Source organism: Acanthochromis polyacanthus, chromosome 17, assembly GCF_021347895.1.
Source record: "Acanthochromis polyacanthus isolate Apoly-LR-REF ecotype Palm Island chromosome 17, KAUST_Apoly_ChrSc, whole genome shotgun sequence".
Lineage (NCBI taxonomy): Eukaryota > Metazoa > Chordata > Actinopteri > Pomacentridae > Acanthochromis > Acanthochromis polyacanthus.
In genome coordinates this window covers 1,371,126-1,396,193 of record NC_067129.1, presented here as the reverse complement: position 1 = coordinate 1,396,193, position 25,068 = coordinate 1,371,126, and the positions used below count along the sequence as shown (strand labels likewise).

Genomic DNA, 25,068 nt, shown 5'->3' with positions numbered 1-25,068 from the left:
CATAACTCTCGTAAAATATCATCCCGCAAGATTTCACTGCAGGAAGATGGACGCCCAAAGTGATGTTTTTCTCAAGAATAATGGCAAGAAAAGTCTGGTTCTCCTCTTCTGTCCACACGTACCGCGCCATGTTTACTCCGAGAGAACTGGTCATGTGACCAGGTACGTCACGTCTGGTGACGTATAATTGCGGAAAAAGTGTTTCCATTGCGCTTTTGCAGTATTTTTCAATATTGAAACGTCTGAAAAACCACATCATGAGAGCGTAAAAACTTTTTAGCGATATTTTAGTCCTTTTTCGAAATTCAGGTGTTTCCATGACCAGTTTTTTTATTGCGCTATTTACATTTTGTGCATATCTAAGGGTAATGGAAACGCAGCTATAGTTATGAGCAAGAGTGAAATAAGCATCTGCACAGGAAAAGGAAATTAACCAGATGTACGTGGTCGACATGTGAAGCTGCTGATGCGTTGCAGACGGCTCTAATGGTGCGCTGCAGGCTTCCAAACGGCTGCATATTTAGTCTGGTTTGGACATTTGCTCTTTGTACATGGACACAGTCAAAGATAATGTGTGGATTAGGTTGCAAAAAGGTGCTTTCTGTTCGTGCGACCACACCCATGTGTAGTTGTTTTCCAGTATTCCTACCTGAAGAGCAGTAGGTAAAATTCAGGTCTTATTTTCCACCATGTCATCCAAAAACGATATTTCTGTTGAAACTAAACTGCATTTTACATTTTTGCAGTTTCTGCCAGATTATGCAGCTTTGTCACCAGTATTGTTCTAAGTAATGTATCTTTTTTTTAAAATTTTGTTTAACCTTTATTTAGCCAAGAGAAATCCTGTTGAGATACAGAATTAGTCCTGGCCAAGATAGGCGGCAGCAATTATACAACACAGTTATAATATAATTAAAATGTGAACAAACAAAAACAAAATGTAATTTACAAGCAAGTTATGACAAACAAGTTCAACGAGATGAACTCGGCCGAAATTGTTAACGTTATAATCTAATTAATGTAATAATCTTTGCCATTTTTCATTGCTTTGGTGTTGCTTCTCTTTCAGCCAACCAGTCATGTATTTATTGGGGCGGGACTCATCGCCATGGTAACAGAAAATGCATTCTGTTTTCCTGAAATGTAATTTTAGTGCCTAAACCAAATGGCAATTGAAAACTACAAGGAAACACTTAAATCGTAGAAAAATGATCTCTCACAGGATGAAAACTCTTCTAGATAAAAGTCCTGTTTTTTTACACTCTTTTTCTTTTTAAATGTGAAAGTCTTTTCTACGATGTCTTAATCTCAGCTCACAGGGATGACGCACATTTATTTCACAACATAAATGAGAATGTCATTTAGTTGTTTAGAAAATGTGCATTTTGGGGGACAGGGCTGTATATTTAGCTATTATGTTCATGTTGAGTTTCTGGACTGAACCAAAATGATGAGTTTGGGCAACAGTTTTAGGAGCTACTTTCTTCTAAATAAGTCCAGTTTATCTGAATCTTTCCAAACCTGTCTGACTGCTCATGTTTCTTCTGCACCTGACACATAATTATCCTATCAGTCTTTGAACTGAAGGAGAAATATTATGGTTTGTTTATGCTTTGGGCCAAAAAAATCCAACCAATCTACAGATTGGAGCTGGAAAAGCATACATTTCTATTACTGCTGCTATAATTAGATTGTTTATTCCCATATCCAGTGCATGGGGCTGACTGGGAAATTCACAAGCAGACATATTTGAAAACTCTACTGTATTCTTTGGAGGGAAAAAGGCAATTTCTTACTGTGCAATTATCTGTGCTGCTGCAGCACTTTAAAGATCCCGGGATGGTTGGGCGACCTATTACAAAAGCTCCAGTGTCCCCTGGAAGTAGGAAGGCAGTGGAGAAGAAACTTGATGTGAAGTGAAAGCGTCTTATCAGAGCCTTCATTAGCGCTGTGGGTAGTGCTCCGCTGCTCCGGCTGGACTGCTGCCACTGCAGAGCCTCAGATAGACAGACTTCTGGTGTAAATATGGATCCTTCCTCAGTACTTCGCGGCCGGTTGTTAGCCTAATCAGGAAGATGGCAAACGGAGCCTCGGCAGTCATCCGAGCTGCACTTTAAAACTCGCTAACCCTCTCCAAACGCTGTAAAGCTGCTCCTCAGAAATGTCTTGCGGGGCGACAACATATGCTCGTGCCGGCACCGTGTTGCATTGCAGACGTCTGCTGGTCCTGTCACCCGTCGTAAATAGTCCATGAGGATGCCAGTGCAGTTTACAGTATATCACACCTTCAGCAGCTCATAAATCACGTCTTAATTTTCCCAGCAGGGTGTTTCATGATCCTCTCCTCAGTCAGTCAGCGTGCACAGCTTCCACACGTCTGAAATCTGTGTATGTTGCGGCGTAATTATGATGGAATGCTTTCTATTTCCAGCTATGATCAGGTGTTTCCGTTATTAATGCATTTATGAATGTTTTGAGTCACATCCCCAGCATGCCGTGTGTTTAACATAATCTGGCATTCTTGCTGTTGAAATAAATGAAACTAAGTACACTGCACTTATTGATTTCTCCAGGAGGACCATGAGGATAAGGAAGCCGAGCAGCCCTCTGGTCTCTGAACACTTTTAGCGGAAGTAAAGCACTATTAGGCAGGCTGCCCGACATCGTATTTCACACTCAGAGAAATATTCTCTTTATTAGAATGCCAATACATCCCACTTTAACAAGGCTCACAGGACTTCCATCGTACTATATCAAAATGGCTGGATTTTCTGGAAGACTGCTTCACCGCCCAAAAAGTGGGTAGAGCTCCATTTAAAGTGTTACGCTCTCGGCTTCTACCGGAGATTTTGATCTTTATGTCTTTGATGTATTAAAAATTATATAGTGATATGTGAAAAAGAAGTGTTCTGCTCTCCCGCTGCATTTCAATAAATCTTTCTGCATTGAAATTGTGAGGAATTCGAGTCAGTAATAATTAACAGTGTAGATGTATTTAATTGCATCGGGGACTTCTTTATGCTCCGAGTACAATGCTTCAGTCTAGTGTGCGCTTCAACACCGCCTTTGTAATTCAGGTCCATCAATCCCTGGACGAGAAGTCAGCTCACCTCTGCTTGGTTCATTTCCACTCTTCACACCAGAGCTGGACTGTATTCGGGGGTGTTCTGCCCTGACTGAATTCTCTTTTCACCAGCAGTGACCCACAAAGATTTCTTTAAAGCTCACTGTGGAAATTACAAAACTGAGCACAGTCCAGACCTGACTGTGGTTCACGGCACGAAGCTAAAATCAGGTTTAGATTTGAACTGAAATGCAACAATGTAATCCTCCTACGATGAACGATGAATCACAAAGCCATATCTTACAAAAAACAACCCAAATTACACAGTTTTTAGGACCAGAAATTATAACAAAGAGAGAGAAAAGTCAGATTTTTACATTTCCTTCACTCATCTGTGACAAAAACAAAAACTGAGGGGTTTCTTGGCTGAACTGCAGGCAGTGTACACACAGAACAGACAGCAGACACGAATCTCAGCCCATTTTTTCCCAGTTCTGGTACTGCCAGTGAACACTCGGAGAGATGTTGGTTTCAGTTCGTATTTCAAGTACTGCAAAAAGAAAAGTAATGAAAGCAATTCTTCTTGGCGGTATAGCTGTGGCATATTGCACAAAAGACCATTTAATTCCAGCCGTGCTTGTGCTGTTTCCATAGAGATGCTGTCCTTTTTATTGCATATTGTAACGCACTTCATATTATTGCACTAAACCATTGCATACATTTCATATTTTTGTAATGAAAGTGGCAAAGTCTCACCCCTATAGAGGAAAATACACGTTAATGTTCCGTAGGTTTAGTGCCATAATGACTTTTCTAGTTTTTCCAATGAGCTACCGCTGTCTTACAGTAATGTGGTTAATGCTGTTAGTCACACAGTAGTCATAAGTGCATATAGGAATGCAGGAAATTACATTTATAGAATTTCTAAGTGGCAGCAGAACCTCTTAGGATCACTTGTGAAATCAAACTGATGCCTCAGAGTGCAAACGAACGTAGGATTGGTGCCTTTTTCCTTAAATTATGAGCTCAAAGTGTGCACCAGAGCCACCTGACAGCGTGAGTGAATCGATTCAGCAGATAATCAGAAATGTTGGACAGGGGACGACTCCTGCCATTCATCATTTAGTCGTAGCAATCTGACATGGTGTCATTCATCATAAATATACGTAGCCTGACTAATGCGCTGCCGCTTAATGACTTTATCAATAACTCATCATCTGTGACCGGTACATCAAAAGCACTGTTTGCTCCATTTTTTATGAACAGCGCTCTTGTATTTTCCACACACAGATTACATTTGTCAAACAAATGACCTCAATTAGATGATCAGAGCCACGTCCTGCCACTGAAGTCCACGTCACCGCCGGAGTGTGATATCTCCTGACAGTATCGGCGTTGGAAGAACAAGTCTGTCGCGTGCGCCTTCGGTTGCTTAAGAAGAGCAGACACATTAGCCTGATAGAAATCTAATTATAATTACAGTTTACAATTGAGCAGAGAAAGTGCTTGTTTGCTGGAGAAAACACCGTCAAAACAAACACTCCGGCAGGACATCTCATTGTCATACAAATGAGATTTTCATTCTGAGAGATGGGATCGTGAAGCTCGAAGCCATTTGTCAGCTCCTTATTTGGCTTTTTTTTCCCTCTCAGATAGATATATCTGTTGAATTGCAAAGGAAGTGGTCATGCGGCAGAAACAGAAGGTGATGACGGCTGCTTCCTCTAAGCGACGAGATTTGACCAGATTAGAAAAAACCCACAGCGTGTGCTGATAACGGAGCAGCATCTTTATTCACCGCTGACAGTAGTCAAACTCTTCTACATGTCCTCAGGCTTGTTGTTGCAGAGCGTGTCGGTGCAGAAGGTGTTTTTCTTTCTGACTTTCTTTGTCTCGGTCTGAATATCATCTCTCCTGCCTCGTTTTGTTCTCGTTGTGCTCAGTTCAAACGATGCCAGAGACGTTAAATGTCCCTCACGGTGCACCAAAGTGTTTTTCACCAGAGGAATCGCCCTGACTTCAAAAGCTTTCATGATCTATATGTGGAACTGTAGGAGTCACCAGCGGAGAGCAGCAAAAGAAACATTTATTCATGTGTGAGTCGACGGAAATTAGCACAGATGTGAGATGATTAGCACAAATACACAGGTTGTTTTTGTCCTTTTGTTTCACAATTTGTTAATTTTTTTGCTATTATTTGGGATAGAAGAAGAGAAATGTCTGCCAGATGTCAGAGGATCAACTGTCAGACAGCATATTATAGTAAACAGTTCAGCTAATACTCACTGCTGACACCTTAAACTTCTGCAGTTTATGGCGACTGTTACTCAAAAAGGAGTAAATACTGCATTGGTTGGGTCTCTGGATGCATTCGGTGCTTTAGTGAGTATTTACAGCCGCATGTACGTGGGATTGACTGAAAAACACAGCGCCTATGGACATCATGATGAAAGAACCATCGGGCTTATAAATATTCTACCATGGCTTTGGGGCAGCAGTGGAGGTCTATGTTAGGAGTGGAATGATCACATGTTCACAGCCAACACTTAGTCGTCTTCATTCATTTACAAGTCAGGATTCATTGTTTTTTTTCCTGATTTTTGTTAAAAAAAAAAAAAACAGTTTACAATAATGATTTTTGAAGATGAAGGGAAAGTAGGCGGTGGAAGAGGCATCCACCGCCTAGTTTCCCTTCATCCCCCATCAGCCTTTTAGGGTTGAGATCCACTGCGAGCACCAGAGGTTCCGGATATTCGTGGACGGACACCAGCTCTTTGACTTTTATCACAAAATAAAATCTTTGCAGTCTGTCGACACGGTACGGATGCAGGGATTTTTAAGTGAGTTGGAGTACTTTTTTCTTTGAAAACTTACATTAAAAAACTGCCGAACCAAAATTAAACCTAAAACCAGTTTGTGCAACACCGAATCCATAAAGTTTTAGTTTGCGGTTGAGATTTTGAGACTGTTCAAAACAAATATGATCGACTGACTGTGAATGTCGCACAATTGCATTTGCAAGAATAACGATGAAAAATGAAGTTTGCATCTGCGCATGGATGTATCTGGTTATGAATGAATCTGCATTTCTTAAAAGCATGAGACACAACAAAAAAAATCTTATTTAAAAGACTCTGTTTAAATGTAACTGAAGTTGGAGGAGCTGCAGGATCTCAATTATTCCCTGGATTATTTATCCCTTCTTTGAATTTTGCATAAATCACAGCTATAATTTCAATCTACACAGAATTATGAGTGTTTCCTGGATAAATACAACATACTACAAGGTTATGCACCGGTATTTTTTAGCATCACTTAAGAGTAGAGTAGAAAATGTGCATAGAAGTAAAATGAAACTACCACATTTGGGGGGGAAACAAAAACCCACTTTGATGAAGCAAAATGGAAAATTACATCCAAGTTTTCAAATAAAAATTTCAAACTTTTAAAGTTAACTAAAGCTAAAATTGAACTGACTTTACTTGCATGTTATTTTTTTATGCACTTGAATCTGAGCAATTTGTACCGAGTCTGATGCCGCTTGGTTCTAATGTGCTGCACAAAACTCCATTTATTTTTTAAGTCGATAAAGCAGGAATTGTGTGATCAGAGTTGGCAGAGTGTGAGCTAGACAAGAGAATGAATGTAATCACATCAATACATACGTATCGCTGATTGTTCTTCCTATAATACTGTGGAGAAAAAAACCCTTTATATGACAAAGAAAATGAAAACCGTATGCCTCTTAACCCAACATGACTCAGGATTTTAACACACTTCTTCTGTCTGCATGCTGCACCTCTAGCCGACACATAAATAAAAAAAAGAAATCTTTCACTGAGGTAGCTGCTGTTTTTTCTAACGGCTCAGAATGGGCAGTGTGCTTTGCAAAAGAATGGCCTCCCACAATGGAGGAAAATACAGAGACTTGGAGCTTTTTCTTCTAATGGCCAACAGCTCAGTGAAGGCAGCGCTGGCTCTGTACAGTCTGTCTCCTCAGCAGCCGCCCCTCCTTCCCTCGCCTTCTCCCATCATCCCTCATCCTTGTTTGTGTTGGAGGTGGAGCACTGCTGGCTGTGAAGCATCTGTCTCTTCTTAGGTTTGGGATTTTCTTCCGTCCTATCTCTTTCTTTTGCTTCCATTGATCCCGTTTCTTGTCACGTATCCAGCCCTGCTTATCCCTCACTCGCACAAACACTCCCTCCACTTCATATCCTTCCCTTCCCTCCATCCCCTCAACACATCCTACCTGCCTCCTGCCTATCGAGACACAAGTTATCCGAAGCTTTTCTTTTTTTCCCCGCCGACATGAATGGAGTCAGAACAACATGTGGCAGGATTAGCAACCTTGCAAAGCATAAAGTGTCAGAACAAAGCTGATCATTAGCACACTGATACGCCGCGGCTCTAAAGAAGCGCTGTGTGTATCTGTTTTAACCCGTTGAACACACATTGTGCAGCCATAAATTCTGCAGATTGATTTCCTGTCACCCATTAGTTTCAATGTGCTATAAAAGTCATCTTGTGGAGAATTGAAACTTACTTCAAATGGGCAATCGATCACAGGGAACGTTGAGTTGCCTTTTTTTCTTTGCTCTTTCAAAAAAGTCAAAGTCATGCCCACACGGTTATGCGGCTGGTGCATTCAAGGACACTGTGAAACACACTGAAATCTGATATCTGGCTGTTCAACACAGGTTTATTAATGAAACTAAATATTAATCATCCATTATCCTGGTCAGGATGACCTTGCTATTTGAGTTCTGCACTTAACTTTTAGACAAGATAAATAAAATAGTGTGCAGAACTTCTTGGCTTTGCATAGCGAGTCAGGTGTCCTTGAATGTACCACCAAAGAAATGTTTGGAAATTCTTTCCAGCCCCGTCCTGCAGAAACAATGAAAGGAAAGGAATCTCAGAAATGAAGGCTTTCTTGTCAAGTTCATGCCAAATGTTTGCAAGTTAATTTTCAGAATATCCTGGAGTAACAAACTGCTCATCAGCTGGGAAAGTTGGCAGTGATGTGAAGTGTATGCACTTAAAGGACTAGAAGAGAAGCGATGGGATCTGTGGACAGGGTCCAAAACTGTCAGGTGCACAGCATGTACTTGTGCTTTTTTTCTGTTTGAATTAGCAAGGTTCCAATTTTCCCGAAAAGAAACACAACAAACAGAATTCACAGCTTGTTCAGACATTCAAGTGTTCACTGCAGCTTTTACAAATCTGCATCTTATGTTCCCGAGGCACGTCGCATGTAATTTTACCTATTATTATACCCCCTGATTATACAGACTGAGAACGACATCGACTCCACAGGACGTGCTGCCGTCAATGAGCCTTTCAGATCCTCAGAATACGTCCTCCATGTGGTCTCGGTCCTTTCTGAGAGCTTTGCTTTGGTAGTCGGCATCAAGCGTCGGCTGAGGGGACGTGCTGCTTTGGACTTGTCGCTGTAAACCCCGTGGGCACCAACACCGTGGCAGGTGTATCTGTCTGTGAATCACAGATGTGCTTATGCCTGTGCGGCTCAGCTTGCTGACTAACATCATTCTCTCCACCGTGTCTGACATTATGGTCTGTTCCACAGACCTTGCTTAAGGCACGGTTTGAATGTCAGAGAGGCTCAGTGACAAAAAGAGGAGTTTCTGGATTCACAGGGACGATGAATCCAGCTGTACCTGCTCCCACATTCACTGTGTTGTGTTGAGAATTGTCATTCGACATACAGCTCTGCAGGCGACAGAAACCCCAGGGGGCCACCACTGGGCCCCTGGGGTAAAGAAAAAGGCAAAAAAATTCAGTCTTCAACTTACAATAATTATTACCTTTACTGTGCATTGCTGCTGTAACATGGGAAATTTCCCCTGACATGGGGAGTAATAAAGGCTTATCTTATCTTGTCTTACAAACTAAATATCCACATGGATAACCTGTAGGTACAGAGAGAGTTCTCATTCTTTCGTTAAAGGTTACTGCATTCCCCTCCTGTAGTACTGGACTAAAAACACACACTCAGTGCTAGCTTTATTAACTACACCTCGCTAGTACTTGGTTAGACACTTTTTGGCTTCAGAACTGCCTGAATTCTTTGTTGTAGACTCAACGAGGTGCAGAAAATGTTCCTCAGAGAAGCTGGTCCATATTGACAGCATGAAAACATCATGCAGCTAGCTGCACATGCATGATGTAAACATTCTGTTCAGCCACATCACAGAGCTGCTCTACTGGACATCTGGTGGCTGTGGGGGTTATTGGAGTCCACTGAACTCATTGTCAGGTTCAAGAAGCCAGTTTGAGATGATCTGAGCTTTGTGACATGAATCGTTTTCCTGCTGGAAGTATCATCAGAAGAGATGTTCAGCAGCAACATTCAGGTAGACTGTGGAGTTTAAATGATGTTTAGTTGGTTCTAAGGAGGCCAAAATGTGCCGAGAAAACATCCTCCACACCAGCAGCATCCTGAACTGTTGATCCGAGGCAGGATGGATCCACGTTTTCATGCCGTTTAATTCTGATCACCTGAATGTTGCAGCAGAAAACTAAACTTCTCTTGTCCTATTTTTGGTGAATTGTTGCCTCAGTTTCCTGTTACTAGCTGACATGAGTGACACCTGGTGTCTTCTGATTTGATTTGATTTGATGTGGTTTATTTCACACACAAAGTTAAACAATTCGCATTTCTTACATTAAAAGTGTGAAGGAGGATTGCCAAAAAACCCTCAAGGGGTTTGAGAGAAGACAACCTCCAAAAAAGAAAAAAGAAAAAAAGAACAACCTTCTCAGGTAGACAAATAATATAATTATGTTAAAATGTAACAAATAATATGCCAACAGTTCATAAAATTACAGCACAGGGTAAATATTACCTCTTTAAAACATATTGACCAAAGACACACCAGGTGTTAGTAGGATATCCCATATGGAAAATTACTCTTTTTCAAAAGCAGTTCTTTAAAAGCTGCTTTAAATTTAGTTTGTGAAAGGACTCTGACCCAGGTTGGTAATTGATTCCATATTTTGGATCCTCTGTATGGAATACTAAATACAGACAGATTTATACGAGCAAAAGGAGCTCTAATAAGTGTGCTGCTACGAGTTGGATAATGATGGAATTCGTTATTAAAATGATAAATAGAATTTAGATGTTGGGGTAGTAGTTTGTTTACAGAACTATAAACAAACTGACCAATTTGAAAATTATTGACTTGGTAGACACTCAGAACACCTGCTTTAGCGAACAGGGGCTGAGATGGATGTCTGCGATCTACACGAAATATTATTCTCAAAGTTCGCTTCTGGAGACGATAAATAGGCTGAAATAGGCTGCTGCCTTATCTGCCTCCAGGTTGAACGTGTTGTGTGTTCAGAAATGATCTTCTGCATAATTTGGTTGAGTATTTGAGTTACTGTGTTCTGGTCGTTATCCTCTAACCGCCATTTTCACCAGGAGAACTGCAGCCCAGTGGATAGTTTTTCTGTTTCTGGACCATTTTCTCCAACCCCTGGGGATGGTGGTGCCTAAAAATCCCAGTAGATGAGCAGTTTCTGAAATCGTCAGTGTTTGGAACCTACAACTCTGCCCTCCTCTACTCCATTACGATGTTGGATTTGAACTTTATCGAGTCGTCTTAACCATCTAAATGCACTGAGTTACCGCCATGTGACGGGCTGATGAGATATTTGCGTTGACGAACAGTTGAACAGATATAATAAAGTGGTCGCTGACTGTAAATGCTTATTTCAAACTTAGCATTCAGGTTTGTTCAGCTCGCTTCTTTCATTTTATCTTTTCAATCAACTCTGAAGCGGCTTCATGACGACTCTGTCGGCCTTCACATGGCTCCGTCTGGACTCACAAAAACTCTTTATTTAGCGTTTCAACTCTTTCTACAGCAGTCGAATGTCGTTTGTTACCTTAAGGGTGAAATTAATGACGAGACAGCTGAGTGAGGAACAGAGAATCCGGTAGTAACCTTCAATAATGAGAGTTAAGTGGAAAAGTTGAGAGGAAAGAATCTGTGACATTTGGCAGATGTGGCTGGCTCTGAAGCCTGACAGTGATGCATTTATCATCCCTTTAAGTGACTTTTTTTGTTGGCCTTTGTTTAAAGAGCAGTCAGTTTGATTGATTGAATATGCATGGAGTTTCTGCTTTGTGTTATACACGCAAATTTGTTTTTGGAGTCTGTGTGAACTTAAACACTTAACAGCCAATGGTAGCTGTGGTTAGCCTGCATGGATCCTGTACATTTGGAGCGTACCTGTCTCCTGTTCTTCTGTCATTTTGAGTCATAAAATGGTAAATTCTACGGTGGCCGACGGGTGCAAACGCGCTTCAAACGGCAAAAGCGCTGCAAACACAGAAATGATCCAAAACCAAAAACTCACAAACACATAAAACACATGCAAGAAAAAAAAAATGCTGCAAGAGAAACATGCTGCAATCACAGAAACGACGCAGAAGCAAAGACTTACAAAGTCACAAAACAGATGCAAACGAAAAATGCTGCAAATAGATAAAAACACACACAAACTCCCAGAACAACCGCAAGAGAAAAACGCTGCAAATTCAATCCACAACGGAAATGCACCAGACAAGAAGAAGAAGAAGAAGAAGGAGAAGAAGGAGAAGAAGAAAAAAGAAGGCGTGCTATTTCTTTCAGTGTGAAAAGGTACTTTTTCCTTTATGTTTTACTTGGCTACCTTTTCACACTGAAAGAAATTACACGCCTTCTTTTTTTCTTCTTCTTTCTCGTGTCTGGTGCACTTCCATTGTGGATTGAATTTGCAGCATGTCTCTCTTGCAGCATTTTTTTCTGGTATGTGTTTTATGTGTTTGTGAGTTTTTGGTTTTGGATCATTTCTGTGTTTGCAGCGCGTTTGCAGCTGTCGGCCACCTTAAAATTCCATCATAGGAATCAATCGGTTTTATCTCGACGCCTCAGGATAAGCACAAAGATTTGAACATTTTCATCTCACATTGACATGTCTTTGCCTCACACGTGAATGCAATCGTTTTGTTGTCGGTTTCCACCCATTCATGTCTTTCCATTTTACATGACATGCATGTCTCTGAGTTCTGCTTTGTGTCTGAACACACCTTCAACTGGGTCCGTTAAACCCAGAGCTCCTCATGTTGACTAATTATGACTTTTTTTTAGGTAAGTCGTTTTCAACCCAGGGTCCATTTTTCACACATTTTCTCACAAAAGCTGGAAAACCCTGCTGACTGAGGAGGAAATAAAGAAGCAGCCGGTCTGAATCACCTGAGCTGGACGGCCTGTTGTCAAGGCCGGCTCTGGGATCTGTCTGGAGAAATTTGCCAATGCTGCAGTTGTGTCTGACGTGACAGCCTTCCTCCCAGGGGTTAAGCGTCATTCATATTCATGAGAGGGATGTTAGTGAGCTGCTGGGAGCCCGAGCACTCTGTGGAACAACTGCAAGGCTTTCCAGCTCCTTCCTGCTCAACATTTCTGCTGTAAATGTCATGTCTCCTTTTTTTTCACCACTGATTTGTAACCTATACAAACCTGCATATTCCATGTTGAATCAGATGAAAATAATCGCTAGCTAAACAGCTGCATCCAGGAAAGGCCAAGTCAATACGTCAGAGCTGTTTTTGGTTTTCTGAAAAGCCGGTATTTCCAAGAGGGCTTTTCTTTTTTTTGCTATGTTAAGATCTGGTGTTGATCTGTTTGTTCGTGTTGCTCCAGATTATCATCTGTCAGTCAAACATCGCAGCCCTCACCGTTAAGCCCTTTGGGTTTTTAATGAATTAAACCTGAGCCAGTGGTTAGCATTAGCGGTGCTGTTTTCTGTTTCTTGAAGCATGTTTTCAAGCTGGCTCATCCAGGTGTCTGCTTGAATTTCATGCGCTGATTAACTGAGCGGATAATAAACTACACGATGCACAGGTACAAATGACGCTTTGGTGCTGTCAGAAACTGCAGTAATTGTTTGGACAGTTGGAGCATCATCCCAATATTTGGAATACCTTCACCATTCCCCGTATCTGTCGATCCAAGTATTCTACACGGGTCCAAACGGGAGACGAAGCCTGAGGCTGAGCAGCAGCTCATGCAGGACGCCGTCCAGGCCTCCGTGGGGGGCGTGGTGCTTGAAAAATGAGATATGAAGAGGCAGAGATGTGTAAACAAATTAAGGTTGTGTCAATGAAGGTTATCTGGCATGAAATGTCAAAAAGAGAATTAGATTTTGGCCCACAGACCATTAACAGCAATTTGCGGAGGTTAGTTCCATTTCGGCAGGTTTCTCTGATAATGTTCTCGTTTGTGGGACGCCTGTTGGTGGAACTGATGGACATGCATTTCCTGTAGCGAGCTGTGTCCAAGTCAAGTCTTCTTTAATCCATTCCTTGGCTTCTGTTAAATACAATTTGTTGTCTCTTTCTGCTGTGGATTGTGCAGCAATCCTTCAACTTGTTGAGACATGAAGGATGCAATCTTAATTCCTTTTGCTTGAAGTCGTACTACAGTTCCCGTGACATTCGTGATGCAGAGGATTATGGGAAATGATGATCAGAAAAGCATCTGAAGCAGTAGCAGCTCGATAGCGATTCGTCTGTCAGACTCAGGTCTGACTTTATGCAAAGGTTTGCGACTGTCAGAAACCTTTATTTTTTAACAATTACCTCTTTCATTTTGAAGCTTCTTTTTTCAAATCAAAAGCCTTTATTCTCATTGAACATATGTGCAATGAAATGTTGAGTTTTCCTAATAATCTTCTAATAATCTGGTTGCAGAACTAAGAATGTGAAGCTGCATAACTCGATTATGCTTTGCCTTTTTAAAAATTGTATTTAGCTAAAAAGTTGTTTTTTATTGCAATTTGCATCACTGTAGGCTCATTTTTCACTGCAACATAAAGTAATCAATGGAAACAGAACAACCATGAAGAAGTAGAGAGAGCTTAGATAAGTCTTCTATCTATTACAACACAGTTAAAATATCAGGACTCCTAAAACAAGAGAGAAAAGTTGCATTTTTGTGCCCACAAGTCTTAGCAATACAGGAAAAACTGGTGCCTCTACATCTCTACATGCTATTCTTTGCACACTACAAAACCTAACTGGATGCAGTATTTTTGGAATACTATATTTGACATATGATAGTAAATCATTTTCTTTCTGTTGGCATGCTATTTTGATCTGGCAGTGTGGATACTGGAACGCACTCACAGATATAGAGTAATTATAGTTGTGGTCATCACATGTTTAATATCGGCATCATTCTGTCTTTCTGGCCTTAAAATGTAGTCAAAGGAGGATAAAATCCACATCAGGAAACAAACGTCAGTAAGATAAACCTTCAAATACAGATGCAATGAAGCAACCACAATATCAATGTATAGGATCTTCAATTAGGAAATCAGGTTTAGAACATTTCAAAAACCTGTAAAGAAGGGAAAACAAGCAGCTTTCAGGAATATGATCTCAAAGAGGCTAAACACAGTTACTCCAATTTGTAACCTAGATAATGACTGTAAGAAATCAGCCTTTCTTTATCCACAGCCCTGACAAAAAAGCTAAAATCTTCAGTACCTTGAGGTTGCATGTTGTGCTCCAAAGTAGTGTTTGGCCATCGGATAGTTCAAACTCAGGAATGTGTTTCAGCTGCTCCACAGCATAGTTAGTACAACCAGGGCCGGCCCTAGGTTCACAGGCACCCTAGGCAAAATAGTAATACGGCGCCCCCCCCCCCTTCGAATCCAATACACTTTCCCATAAATCTCTGCGCAGAGATTCAGCAGAGGTGTCTACACTAAAGACCTGCTTTAATTTGTTAACATAATCATAACAATAGGAGCTATATCATGCAAAATCCACTTTTTGTAGGTTTTAACCATGTCATACTGTTATTTCCTCTTCAAAAACACCCCCAAAGTGTTTTTTTTTTTGTCCCCGTTTGTTTGTGCTTTTCCTGTTTCTGCTGCTCAACTAGCTCAACTAACTCCTTCAATCTTAATAATGTGCTCTTTCAGCACAGGATCAAACTGAGCCATTAACTCCACTTCCTTAAGGAAATTTCCATTGTTTGGCTGATTAAGTTGGTCTGTGGAACCCCTGAGTGCAATATTTCTCTCTGCCAGTGACTTAATAATTGCCACAAGTCTGGTGAGAACTTCCCGCCATCTCCTCCTTTCAGCATGTATTATGGCCATCTCAATATTGTCAATTGTTTGACCCTTTTTTGAACGACTTTCAAGTTCTCTCCAGCTTCCCATGTTATTTGTGTGTTCTTTACTGTTTTCATGTGTTTTAAGTATGTCACCACAGTTTTTCCAGTCATCAGTGCCATCCTTGCTAAGTTTAAAAGTCTTCTGTGAGAAGAGCTTGCAGCAGAAACAGTACAAACTATCTTTCTTTTTTGAATACATGAGCCATGACCTTTTGATTTTTTCCCCATTGGTCAACAGTCTGAAGAAATGGCGGTGATGGCAACTTCTTCCATCCTGTTTTTTGGGGAACGAGAAGTCTGACCTTATTACAGGTGGTCCTCGACTAACCAATTCAGTCCTCTCTGAATCAGACAAGTTGGGTGGCCAATCAGCGGGATCAATGGGGGCTGCTGAGATGGGCTCACATACATCTGTTGATGTTGATGGAGCGCCTGTAGGCTGGCGGATTGTATTGAGACTGCTGGTGCTGGGTCCTTCTGTAAGAGATTAAAATACACAAGATGTCAATGACAGGACAAATAAATTTTATTTATTTATTTTTTTACTGTGATTCAAATATTTCTATAAAATGCAGAAAATATATTTGTTTTTCAAAGTATGATAAGTATGCATAATTTGCATTCTGGCATTAAATAAAGATAATGCACACAGTGAGCAACAAACTAAAACACTAAATTGTACCATATTTTTGAAGAACACCAAGATTTTTTTTTTTACTCTTTCTTTTATTTGCCAACAAATGACCATAACATGATGTATTGATTGTTTAAGTAATTGTGTATGCTTTTCTCACGAGTTTATATATATATATATATATATATATATAAAATAGAATGAATGTATATTCCTATATATAATACAAAATGTATAATACTCACCTGGTTCAACCGTTTGAGGTGGTGTCTGAAGAATTACAGTGCTGCTGCTTGGTGCTTCACTGACTGCTCCTGTACAAAGCAAAAACATATAGATCTTTAAGAATTACTTTTTTTCCTCAATTGTTTTTGTGAAAATTATATAATACAAAACATAAAGTGGATGGATTTGATTCAAATCTTATATAAGACGTATAATTACATTGCTACTACTTTGCTATTGTAATGCTCACCAGCATCAACATTTTGAAGTTGTGTCTCAATCACTGCTGTGCTTCTGCTTAATGCTTGAGATGCTGTGTAAAACACCAAATAATAGATTATTGACTTTTTGGTGAGCCAACATAATAACATATATAAGTCATAGACAGTGGAGTATCTCATACCACTCCAACAAAACTATTACATAAACATTAGTAATCCTTTCAACTTACAATGTTCACTGTCACTGTCACTAACAGCCACAGGAGAAGGTAACTGTGAGACCGAGCTTGCTGCCTCTTCTGCAGCAGCTTCTACAGTTGGCCCCTGTCGTGGCTGTAGATATTTTCTCAGAGCATCTGATCAAAAGAAACATGCTTGCACATTACATGAATTTGTGGATTATGCACAAAAGTGACTAAACCAACGAGGTAAAACGTCTGCTCTATTAAATAAACTGGCACAGGCAAGAATGTATGATGTTTCAACAAATAGAGGTAGGTTATAGCACATAATAAGTAGCATTTGACTTAGCTAGCGTTAGCACAATCGTAAATTGACATCCAGATGAAAGGTCGAATTATGTCATTATCCAAAGAATATATACCTCGACTTTGAGCCCGTTTCTCCTCCTCTTCTCTTCTTCGCTTTCTGAAAGCAGCACCCGAAGGCTTGGACAGCCTTTTCATGATAAAAGTTTTATGTTTACAAAAATGACAGCGCTACGACGACGACCATCTCATCAATAAACTGATGGGATGCGCTGCCCATCCCCCACTCACTCACCTTGTAAACTCAACAGCATGCTGTAGTAGCGCGGGGCGCCGCCCCGGCGGCGGCGCCGCAGATCAGATGGAAAAGGATGCATGCGTGACTCACAACTCGCGAGAGTTGTGAGTCATGATTAGTGAAAACGAGTTTTATTTTAAGTTTCACAAAATTTGTAGTTATTTATAGGTTGAGAGACTGAGAGTAAACATAATGGTGCATTAAGAAAGTGAATAAAAAAAAATTTAAAAAAAAAGGAAAGAAAGACTGAGAGGGAGACTGCCATTTGGCGCCCCCTCACCAGATGGCGCCCTAGGCAACGGTCTAGGCCGCCTATGCCGTGGGCCGGCTCTGAGTACAACTCATACACCCGGTGAAAGGATGCATCTTACCGCTAAACACAGGAAATGGCTGCAATGACTTGATATGAAAAGGAACTTTCGTCAAATGCTGAAAGTGTCGGATGCAACAAACAAAGTGAAGATTTTGCTGCTTTTAGAATTTCACTGGTAGTCTGATTAAAAAAATGCAAACATTCAGCTCAGTGCTAATAGGCAGATTAAGTTCAGTAAAATTAACAGATTTCACAGAAATCTTATAATATCAAAATTTTTTCCAAAGCAGAAAAAATTGTCCTAAATTTTGAGCTAACAGAAGAAAAGAAAAAAGCGTCTTCAAACATAATCATCTCTCCTCTGGTGACGGCGTGTACTCTGAGTCTTTAATGAAGTCTGTCTGCAGCTTAAAAAGGACAATTATGTTCCTTTTGTTCTTCTGTTAGAGCCAGAAATGGCCCAACAGTGGTACATTTGTGAGCTCTTAATTTCCTCCCGTGAAATAATAATAGCGTGCATGAGCGCAGTCTGCATTTCCCATTAAAGAGGGAAGTCAAACACGCTGGAGCAGACTGTAGGTTACAGTAACAAACCGACAAGGAGTGGAATATTTCCCCCATCCTCAGACTGATGACTCATCTCATGATTCAGAGTGGCAACAGAAATCCAAAGGGACTCGAGTGCGGTACTCCATTTATTTAAAAAAATGGAAGTGTAATGTGTGAAACGCTGAAGGGGCACTGGCTGCATGAACGGGCCAATCAGGCGGACCGGTGCTGGAATTGTGAAATTCAATAATTCAGAGAGAAATTACTCTTCAGACGGGGGATGTGAATAATTCAGGGTATTATGACTTAAAAGAACCATCAGTGGCATGCAGGATGGAGTGGAATGATGATTAATTCAACATCTGGATTAATAGCGTTCCAGCAGTCGGTTTACATCAGCGGGTCTGCCCGTCCGTTTACCTCGTACCCGCTTAAAACGTGGAGGAAAGAAAGGGATTATTTTCAGCTGGAGCCCTGTGCTCGCTGTTGGGCTCGGTGCCAGTTCACTTGCTGCGTTTTGTGCCGGCGCGAGAAGAAAAACAATCTGGTGAGCTCCAAGTGGAGGAGTTTGACTTTTGTGGGTGACGGCGCAACGCAGCGAGCGCAGGCGGCTTTTAGCAGTCGAGATAATTGAAGGAGACACGTCTAGTGCTCTACCCATAATCACTCGAAAATGCGGAAGAGGATAGCCGGCCCGACGGGGGACCTGCCACTGGAGAGGCTGTATATCATGAGGGTAAATACGAAGCAGCGGTGAGGCGGTTATGTGATGAAAATGTACACAGGACGAGGAAATGAATCTGCAGGATGGAGAGATGAAATTGTGGCCAGAAGGTCAAAGATTCCAATCAGCATACCGACTGGAGAAAGTCGGTGAGTAACGCTCTGTCATCACTGTCTGCTGCCTCCTGCTGACTCAAGTGCCCTTGAGCAAGACGTCCAACACTCAGCCGGGCCGCTGAAGGAGCAAATGAAGAGCCGCATTAGTGGAATTAAAGACTTTTAATGTACGTTTTTGTGGAGTTATCATTTTAGTCCTGCTGGCATCAAGGGTGATTTTCCAGCTGCTTTGCTGCATGGTGACCTGTTTGACTGGAGCTGTTACAGTTAACCCTCTGAACCCCGAGCAGTGTCCGTTTTTTTGGCTTGTTTTTTTTCACTCACTGTTGGCTCAGTTCACTGCAACATAAAGTTCTGCACCTCTATGGAAACAGAACAACCATGGCCAGCTGCAGAGACTGTTTTTGGCTCCCTGTAGAGCCAGTCAGGTCTTTCTCTGTCTTGATTCTCAAAGCAATAAATCCGTTCAGAATTCCAGTTAGGGAAATCGGGAGATCATGCTTGGAAGAAGGGGATGCTTTTCCAAACACGGCAGGGTTGAAACAGATCACAGAACTTGTGGGATATATTCTGGATATTTTTTTATATATATAACAGTTGTAAGGCCCTAATTTATACAACAGAAGAAAGAAACAAATAAAAAATAAAAGTAGAATTTCTTTGATCATTTATTTTACACACATTGAAAAAAAACAGGATGTACAACATTTTGAAATGCTCACAGATGTTATGTTGGAAAATGTAACACTGCCTCTACATTCCATTGATATTTTACTGCTTACATTTGTGTTTGGTTTCCATCCTGGTCAGATTAGTCTATGGTCTGTATGTCTGCAGTTCAGCTGGAAAGTCCCATAACTTTTATTATTATTTGACTCTTGGTTGCAGCTGAGTCACTGACGGTTTCAGAGTTCCACAGAGGATGATGTAATTCTTTGCTTTTTACATAATCTGGCCAGAGCAAATGATTTATTGTTGCTGAATTTTTGAAGGAATATCACAGTTTTCCATTTAGATTTAATTTGAATTTTGCATATTGTGAGTTTGGAAGCAGCTGGGATGTGGAAAGTCTTTCTGTCTTTACAGTTTCCAGCTCTGATAGATGCTGTGTTATCTTCCTTTTTTAAAAAAAGAAAAGCTAGCTGCCTTCCTTACCTGCCAGCTGTGGTTCAGAGGGTTACATCTGATTTTCATTCTTCAGCCAGAGATTGTAGGCTGTGCAGGTGGGCAGGTGCCTCCACGAACGCATCATCATTCTCTGTTTGTGTTTGGTTCCCCTGTGGTAATTTAATCAGCATGAGTGTTAACAAACAAAGAAATGAATGTGTTTTACTTGCTTAGAGAAGCATGTATTATACACCTCATCCCGTATTAACTCAGATGTGGAGCCGCTGTGGCAGTTTAAAAAGAAACAGAATGAAATTTGTTCTACTAAATCCAATAGATTCTTTTCAGTGATAACCATGCTGCATTTACATATTTCTATTTTCATACAACACTTCATTTTTCACTCAATTCTTTCTTCCTCACATCAGTTGTTGGCTTGTTTGCTCCATCTCTTGGCTGGGAAAAGGACCAGGCTTTGGTTTCAGAGCAACGAGCTTTAAATAAAGTCAAAATTCATATTTAATAGCAAAGCTGTAGTGCATTTGAGAGAAACGAGTTTATTACAAGCAATGATGATGTGTTTTTTTTGTCTTTCTAACCTCTGCTGTGAGTAACAGCGCTTTATTTGATGTTAATTATAAATGAAACGCATAGAATTGATTAAACATCCAGATTTGTAGCTCAGATTTAGTCATTTTACCCAACAGATGATTCATTCCAGGTTTGTCAGAGCTGAAAATTAAAACATTTCTTTCCGTTCATTGCAAAGGACAAGGATCACAAACACAAGAAAACAAAAGCGTGTAAGGCCGCCACAGGAAGTAAAACAAGACACGGAATGTCACTGAATATCCACAAATACGAGCAAAATGACCACAAACGGCTGCACATGAAGCAGAACAAGGACAAAGACCACAAATACAAGGAAAACTAAAGGACACAAGACAAATAGAGACCATAAAACAACCTAAAGAAGACACAGAGTGACCACAGAAAAACAAACCACTGACTCTACATCCTAAACATTCTTTATTATTTGCTTGTCTCCTGTCTGCTCGGTGCAAACACCACCTGCAGTTCAGCCGAGAATTCCCAGAATTTTTATTACCTCCGCCAAGGAGGTTATGTGACACCCGACGTTTGTGTGTCTGTCTGTCTGTCTGTTAGCAAGATAACTCAAAAATGCCGCGGCAGATTCACATGAAATTTTGAGGGGATGTAGACTATGGTAAGAGGAAGAGCTGATTTAATTTTAGTGGCAATCCAGAAAGGATCCTGGATTCTGGATCACTTTGAATTTTTTAGTATGTTTTAGTATGTGGTCCAAAATATGACAAAAACATCATAGGTTAGTATGTCGTCCAACAAATTGGAACAAGGTGTCCAGATAGCTCAACTGGTTAAGAAGGTGATTCATAAACAGAACTGTGTCAGAGATGCAGGTTTAATTCCAGCTCATGATCCTTTACTGCATGGGTTTCCTGTTCTCCTCTCTATCCTTTGCAGAGGTCTGCACTCTCTGAGTGCTTTTCTAGTTATTCATGGTAAACATTTTTCAGAATGTTGTGAGTGAAGACACTTTATTTGATGTGAATTATAACACAGTTATGTCACAGAACTGATTAAAGATCCTGATTTTTTAGCTCAGATTTAGCCATTTTACCAAACGGATGATTCATCCCAGGTTTGTCAGACCTCAAAATCCAACAGTCCTTTCTGTTTTTTTACAGTTTTATACTGATAGTTGCTGTAATTGTGGTATTTTTCTTTCAAACCCGGTGCCGGGTTTTGGTGCTCATAGGGTTAAAGTAGATATCAATTATAGGAAATTACCAACCCACGCCTGCTAAAATGTAATTTATCTGATATGGTGACACACCCTTTCATCCGTTTGCTTTGTCTTCCATACTGTGTTGATTGTGTTGTTGTTTGTGATCGCTGGGTGAGGTTTGTACAATAGCAAAGCGGTGCATTGTGAGGGTGTGGGCGGATAGCATGAGGCTGATCGCTCTGGGCTCGTTTCCTCGCTCAGGGCTTCCACACTGATCACAGCCGAACATGCTACCAATTGTACACGATTCAAGGGCAAACTGTGGGGCTGTGGGGCTGCTGCTGGGCATCATGAGAAACCAGGCTGTAACCTGCAGCTGAGAGGTTTCTGCTGGTAATTTCAGAAAAACACAGTAAAAGAAAGAATGTGTGTGGATTTCAGATTAGTCTTATGCGGCATGTTTGGCCCGTTTCCACGTACCGACGTCTCCGATGTGAGCGAGCATAAGGGATGCATTTGTGTACAAAAAAATTCAATCGTCAGATTTTGTTTACTCTCTTGAAAAATCAATTGTCCTCCTCACTCCGCTGGCAGACGGCGAGTTTGTCACGTCCAGAGCCCCGGCCGGTGATAAAGCACTTTCCCACTTTTCCAAATGGATCGCCTGTTTGTTTCCAAGGTCACCGCGCTAAACCGCCATCTGCGGCGGCGCGTCTGTTTCTGTGTGAGCACGAGAGCGAGGTTGTGATCTGCGTGCGCACACATTTGTTTTGTTTTTCTTGTTTGTGTGTGTGCAAGAAATACAGGAAATGATACCGGTAGAAACAGCAGTGATTCACACGGCGTGTTTGTGAGTCACTGCGTTATGAATCATAAGTCTGCGTGTAATAAGGGTGTTAGTGGAGATAAATACGGCAATCGGTAAGAAGGATTTTATTGGAATATAAAGCAAGAAATAATACGTTTCACTAGGCGGGCTGGCATGAAATTGCAGGACTTTTTGTATCATAGTTGACATTTTTGCTGTTTTCAGGTCTAAAACCAACATGGCCGCCTATAACCAAACACCACATGGCTTTTAGAGAAAGATTCTTCTAAATATTACACAGACAATTGAGTAAAATGTAAAGTTATTTCTAAAGATATTGTAGTAAACCTGTTGACTACTTTATATGAAATAAGTCAGAAAGCCTTGGAGTCTTCCAGTCTTTTCTTCAGGAGGAAATGACATCATGTGGAGCAGGTCATGTGATCTGGAATCAACACACTTCCTGGAGAGGAGTTTTTGGAACGGGGAACTTAGTGGAAAGGGATTTAATTTAAAAGAAGCATGTCATGATTGTCTCAACTTAATAAAAAAGAACACAATCCAAACTATTTCTTTTTATTATTAAATTATTGTTTCCATAATAAACAATTATAGAATTTATAAAGACATGATCATAATGAACATAAGAACATTCGTTTTTTTTTACTTTTAATAAAAATGTATACCAGAATATCACATAGACTTCAAAAGACCCTCAATTACAGATTCACCCAGGCGTTCTTTTAAGAAAAAAAAAAAAAAATCACAGGACGTGAATTTCTATTTTAAAGTAATTTTCATTTAATTGTCAAAGAAAGATGCATAAAAATGACTTTTCAAATGCCCAAATCGTAAATTAAGGAAACATTTTCTTTGCAGCATCATTCAGATATTAAATCTTTCTTGTCTTTTAAAGTTCTGACAGGAAACGCCTCCCATAATGAGGCTGTCTCTTCCACAGATGTAGGTCACTTTGAGCAAACTGTCCGCTGAGCTGCCACTGACTCCTCTCGTTCTATTTTCTCGCTGTGCTGTTGGATGGTGACAGATTCAGCGTGACGCTTTGGTTCGAAACAGATTCCCAACGGCCAGAACTCTGCTCAGTTTTATTTGTGACAGATGAAGCCGTCACTGTAGCGGGGTTTCCAAACCAGACTTTCTTCTTCTGTTTATTCAGCCAGGTGGTTTTAATTTATGTCATCATTTTAGTCATGTTTAATCTTTTTTAAGAAGATGTTTTTAGCGTGATCCAAACTGGTTTTGTCCTGTCAGATTATTCAAATTATGACTCTGACAAATTCCATAATAAAATACATGATTAGAAATGAATAATGTTAAATACGATCCTAGCTCAGTAAGCACATTTTATTATTAATCAGAATTTTAGATAATTAAGATTGCATTAGAAAATAAGATATGCCTGTTGACTCCACTGTTTACAGCACTGTCAGCGCCGTGTGCAGCGCATGTAGCAGAGTGACATCACAGCTGAGCAGATGGTGGTGCAGAGTCGAGGTTTGTCTTCTTGGCAGGTTGCTGCATAAACAACAACTTTATCATTTCACCTTTTAAGCCTGACTATGCCGATATTAGCACATATATTGATATTTAAACTTCTTTACTCCCTTAAAATCAGTATCCGCCTCAAATATCTACCAATATTCAGGCTCTGGTTTGCCGTTTTCTTTTCTACAATTCTACCTTTTCATGTACGAGATGCTTTTATCCAAACATCTGAAAATAAATACAAGTAGATGTTCATGCTTCACTCTTTGCTCTGGTTTGTTTAACCGTGCATTTTTCAGCCTTTTGGACTCCAATTGTTGGGATAAACTGTCAAAACCATCCCTGTCAAATTCAGTCCAGCCTTGCACAGGCCTTCTAAAGAAAGCAACAAGTCTTAGAATGCTCCTAACGTGGTCAAGAGCTCCTCATATTGACCAGGAAGCAGATTTTCTGTGATTGATTGGTATTAGCTAACTGGCATACAGCATAAATGTAATGAAATATGTGCAGTGCAGTGTGCAGTTAGTGTTTTCATTAACGCTTAATTGTTCAGCTATAGGGGCTGCACAGTGCTGTAGTGGTTAGCACTTTTGCCTTGCAGCAAGAAGATCCCCGGTTCAAATCCCGGCCTGGGCCTGGGCTCTTTCTGCATGGAGTTTGCATGTTCTCCCTGTGCATGCGTGGGTTTTCTCCGGGTACTCCGGCTTCCTCCCACAGTCCAAAAACATGCTGAGGTTAATTGGTTACTCTAAATTGTCCGTAGGTGTGAATGTGAGTGTGATTGTGTGTCTGTATATGTAGCCCTGTGACAGACTGGTGACCTGTCCAGGGTGTCCCCTGCCTTCACCCAAGTCAGCTGGGATAGACTCTAGCACCCCCCATGACCCTAGTGAGGACAAAGCGGTGGATAGAGAATGGATGGATGGATGTTCAGCTATAAAATATTCAGCACCAGTACAATTATTTGTCACAACTACTTAACAACAGCAAGTACCAGATATGTTTACATGAAACGGGAGCATTAGCAGATGTTGTTTCAAACCCGGT

General features: G+C 40.7%; 2 protein-coding genes across 11 annotated transcripts in view; one reads left to right on the top strand and one right to left on the bottom strand.

The window, feature by feature from the left end:
• The window catches only part of LOC110958343 (neural cell adhesion molecule 1-like), a 301,020-nt gene that overhangs the window by 121,087 nt on the left and 154,865 nt on the right, over positions 1-25,068 (top strand). The gene's annotated exons all lie outside the window — the stretch shown is intronic.
• Positions 14,722-17,459, bottom strand: LOC127530500 (zinc finger MYM-type protein 5-like). The gene is made up of 5 exons (XM_051937362.1): positions 16,946-17,459; positions 16,572-16,697; positions 16,371-16,433; positions 16,141-16,209; positions 14,722-15,738 (listed from the first exon to the last, which is right to left on the bottom strand). Exons 1-5 carry the CDS (start codon positions 17,025-17,027, stop codon positions 15,026-15,028), a joined length of 1,053 nt encoding a protein of 350 aa, XP_051793322.1. The 5' UTR covers positions 17,028-17,459; the 3' UTR covers positions 14,722-15,025.

What these genes read in the sequence shown, in the direction of transcription:
- LOC127530500 (XM_051937362.1), bottom strand. Translation starts at nt 17,027, where the DNA reads ATGAAAAGGCTGTCCAAGCCTTCGGGTGCTGCTTTCAGAAAGCGAAGA. An exon ending in GAAACGGGCTCAAAGTCGAG is followed by an intron (nt 16,698 to 16,945) that starts GTATATATTCTT and finishes TCTTTTGATCAG; the next exon opens with ATGCTCTGAGAAAATATCTA. An exon ending in TGACAGTGACAGTGAACATT is followed by an intron (nt 16,434 to 16,571) that starts GTAAGTTGAAAG and finishes TGTTTTACACAG; the next exon opens with CATCTCAAGCATTAAGCAGA.